Raw genomic sequence first — 2,500 nt, 5'->3', positions numbered from 1 at the left:
CGACGCCAGTGGTCCACGTATTAAACAGTAATTTCGCCCAAACTTAAGTTATTTATCATTAATACAAGTTAAAACAAAAATTTTGGAATTATTTACGGACGAAATGTACAATTGGCTAAAAAAAATTGCAGAAAAATAATGCCAAATAGCACGTTTACCTGAGCGCGTGACCCGGAATCAGGAACTGCAAAAGTGGCGACGTCCACAAGCGGTTTTGTACACGTAGTATTGTGTAGGTAAGTGTCGTAGTTATGATAGAGATTGTGGGAGACCAATTTTAACTGATAGTAGTATTAGTACAGACGTACGTGGTCCGCATTCTTCAAACATCAGTAAAACCAAGTCACTCGATCGATAACGTATGTATTTTATTAGAAATAGTGACGATTTCAGGTGAGAAAGAAACAGCTGTTCACTCAATCTACGTCGTAGTGTCGTGAATTACTTCGATGCACACGTTGATTTGCATACTACTACTACTACTACATAGGCATCTATAGACTAAACAATTGGATTAAAATAGAATTCTAATGCATGTATTTACGGTACTATCATAGGCTTAATCACTCATGCCATAGCATAGCATAGGCTAGGCTAGTGCAAATCAACACAAACGTGGCCTTGTAAGTTGTAACGCGTAGTGACGTGTAGCTCCAAGAAACGGTCTTGCTAGGGTTAGTTCAATAGTTGACCGTATCGGTATTGTATATTGATACGGTATAGATCGGTATAGATATTGATACGGTATAGATTGTATAGATCGGTATAGATATTGATACGGTATAGATTGTATATCGGTATTGTATAGACAATCGGTCGCACAGCCTGGTCGGGCTAAGTGACGTACGTGGTACGTAGGCCTACGATCAGGCTATATAATATCAAAACGTAGGATTTTAAGAAAGAAAAATAACGTATAGAGTAACGAGTTGTAGGTGTCTTGCAGATTGCAGAGGCTAGAATTTTTCCATTATTTGTTGGATTCTGGTTAGCCACAAGTTCCCATCTCGCTTAACACTACGTGGCGAGACACCGTGGTGACCGTCGTGTAACAGTCGGAGAGCCTGGTCGGTTTAGATTCTGGTATGGTAGCATCTATGTAGCCCGCTTCTCCACCTCACCTGCACATCACAAACCAGGCTCAAGTAGCTTGCTCTAGTCTAGGGCACAACATCAGCGACTGAGATGAGAGTTGAACCCCAAACCTCACAGTCACTATAGTCCAATATATGTCCTTCATGCTACAAATATGAAATAAACTGCTTCTACTCCTATTTGTAGCACAATTGAGATTTTCCTGGTTCGAACAGTCGTTCATATAATACCACTCTTATTGTGTATTTGCAGGTTATTTTAGTCCCACCGATAACATGGCCAGACTTACCTGGCTCATACTTATTTGCCTCGTGGCAAGCATAGTTTGCCCACCGGTCGACAAAAACTCGAAAAAATCCGAAGAAGACAAAAAAAAGGAAAACGGAACTACTGATAACAACGACGTAAGTTTAACGTGCATATATACATGGTCAAACAGGTGTTAGCAGATACATGTATTTAAAGGACACTTCAGGGTTTCCAATGTGTACCCCTATTGTCCATGTTGAGCTAATGACTATACTAGTATTTAATGACTAAAAGGCATGTGGGTGCGGTGTATCGATCACAAACTAATTGCGACATTCTGGTTGTCCTGATGTTGTCTGTTGGTTGTATTTTAAAATCGATGTTTGATTTTTTCACACATAGATCGATCTGCTCGAATATGATCGTTACCTGAAGGAGATTATCGGTGCACTGGAGGAGGATGGCGATTTCAAGAAAAAACTTGAGAGTGCTGACTTTAATGATGTCCAGGTACTAAACGATGTTTATCAAAATTGATTGTGGTGAAACCCTGGACTTAACAGCCACACGCACGCACCCACGCATGCACACACAAACAAACAAACAAACAAACAAACACATGCACACACACATGCATTCGCACGCACACACACATGCACGCACTCACTCACACACACAGACACAGACACACACACACACACACACACACACACACACACACACACACACACACACACACACACACAGTGAGCGTGTTCGCGCACGTTTCCGGCGTCGCGATCGTCGAGGCGAACGCAAACGACTTCGAGTGATGGATGTCGCTTCTAATCGCTAGCTATCCGTTGCGTCAACAGTCTGGCAAGATCGCGAACGAACTCCAGTTTGTCAACCACAACGTCCGAACAAAGCTGGACGAGATCAAGCGCAGAGAGATGGAGCGACTTCGCCAGACGACGAAGAAGATGCTTCAGAAGAAAGAAGGTAATTAATTACTCGTGTTAATGACGCCAAGCGAGAAGTAGCGGAAGCGCGTTTTTGGTTCAAACCGGCGTATTCGAATTGTGTCACCGCAATAAAATTTAATTCAATAAAAAATTGGCATGTTTCCAGTTAGCTAATGATTTTTCGTTGGATTCACTGGAACCAAATTTCCCTC

The 2,500-nt window shown here is 42.0% G+C and overlaps 1 protein-coding gene across 1 annotated transcript in view; it reads left to right on the top strand.

Annotated features, from left to right (window-relative positions):
• Positions 1 to 133: 133 nt before the first annotated feature.
• Positions 134 to 2,500, top strand: part of LOC106810989 (nucleobindin-2-like) — a gene marked incomplete at its 3' end in the record, with an annotated part of 26,692 nt that continues 24,325 nt past the window's right edge. The window contains 4 exon segments of the mRNA XM_014814496.1: positions 134 to 236; positions 1,348 to 1,499; positions 1,747 to 1,854; positions 2,199 to 2,325. Coding sequence (XP_014669982.1) covers positions 1,371 to 1,499; positions 1,747 to 1,854; positions 2,199 to 2,325 — 364 coding nt within the window.

The sequence above is a fragment of the Priapulus caudatus genome, unplaced genomic scaffold (genome assembly GCF_000485595.1).
Source record: "Priapulus caudatus unplaced genomic scaffold, Priapulus_caudatus-5.0.1 Scaffold493, whole genome shotgun sequence".
Taxonomy (NCBI): domain Eukaryota; kingdom Metazoa; phylum Priapulida; class Priapulimorpha; order Priapulimorphida; family Priapulidae; genus Priapulus; species Priapulus caudatus.
This window is presented reverse-complemented; position numbering and strand designations above follow the sequence as displayed.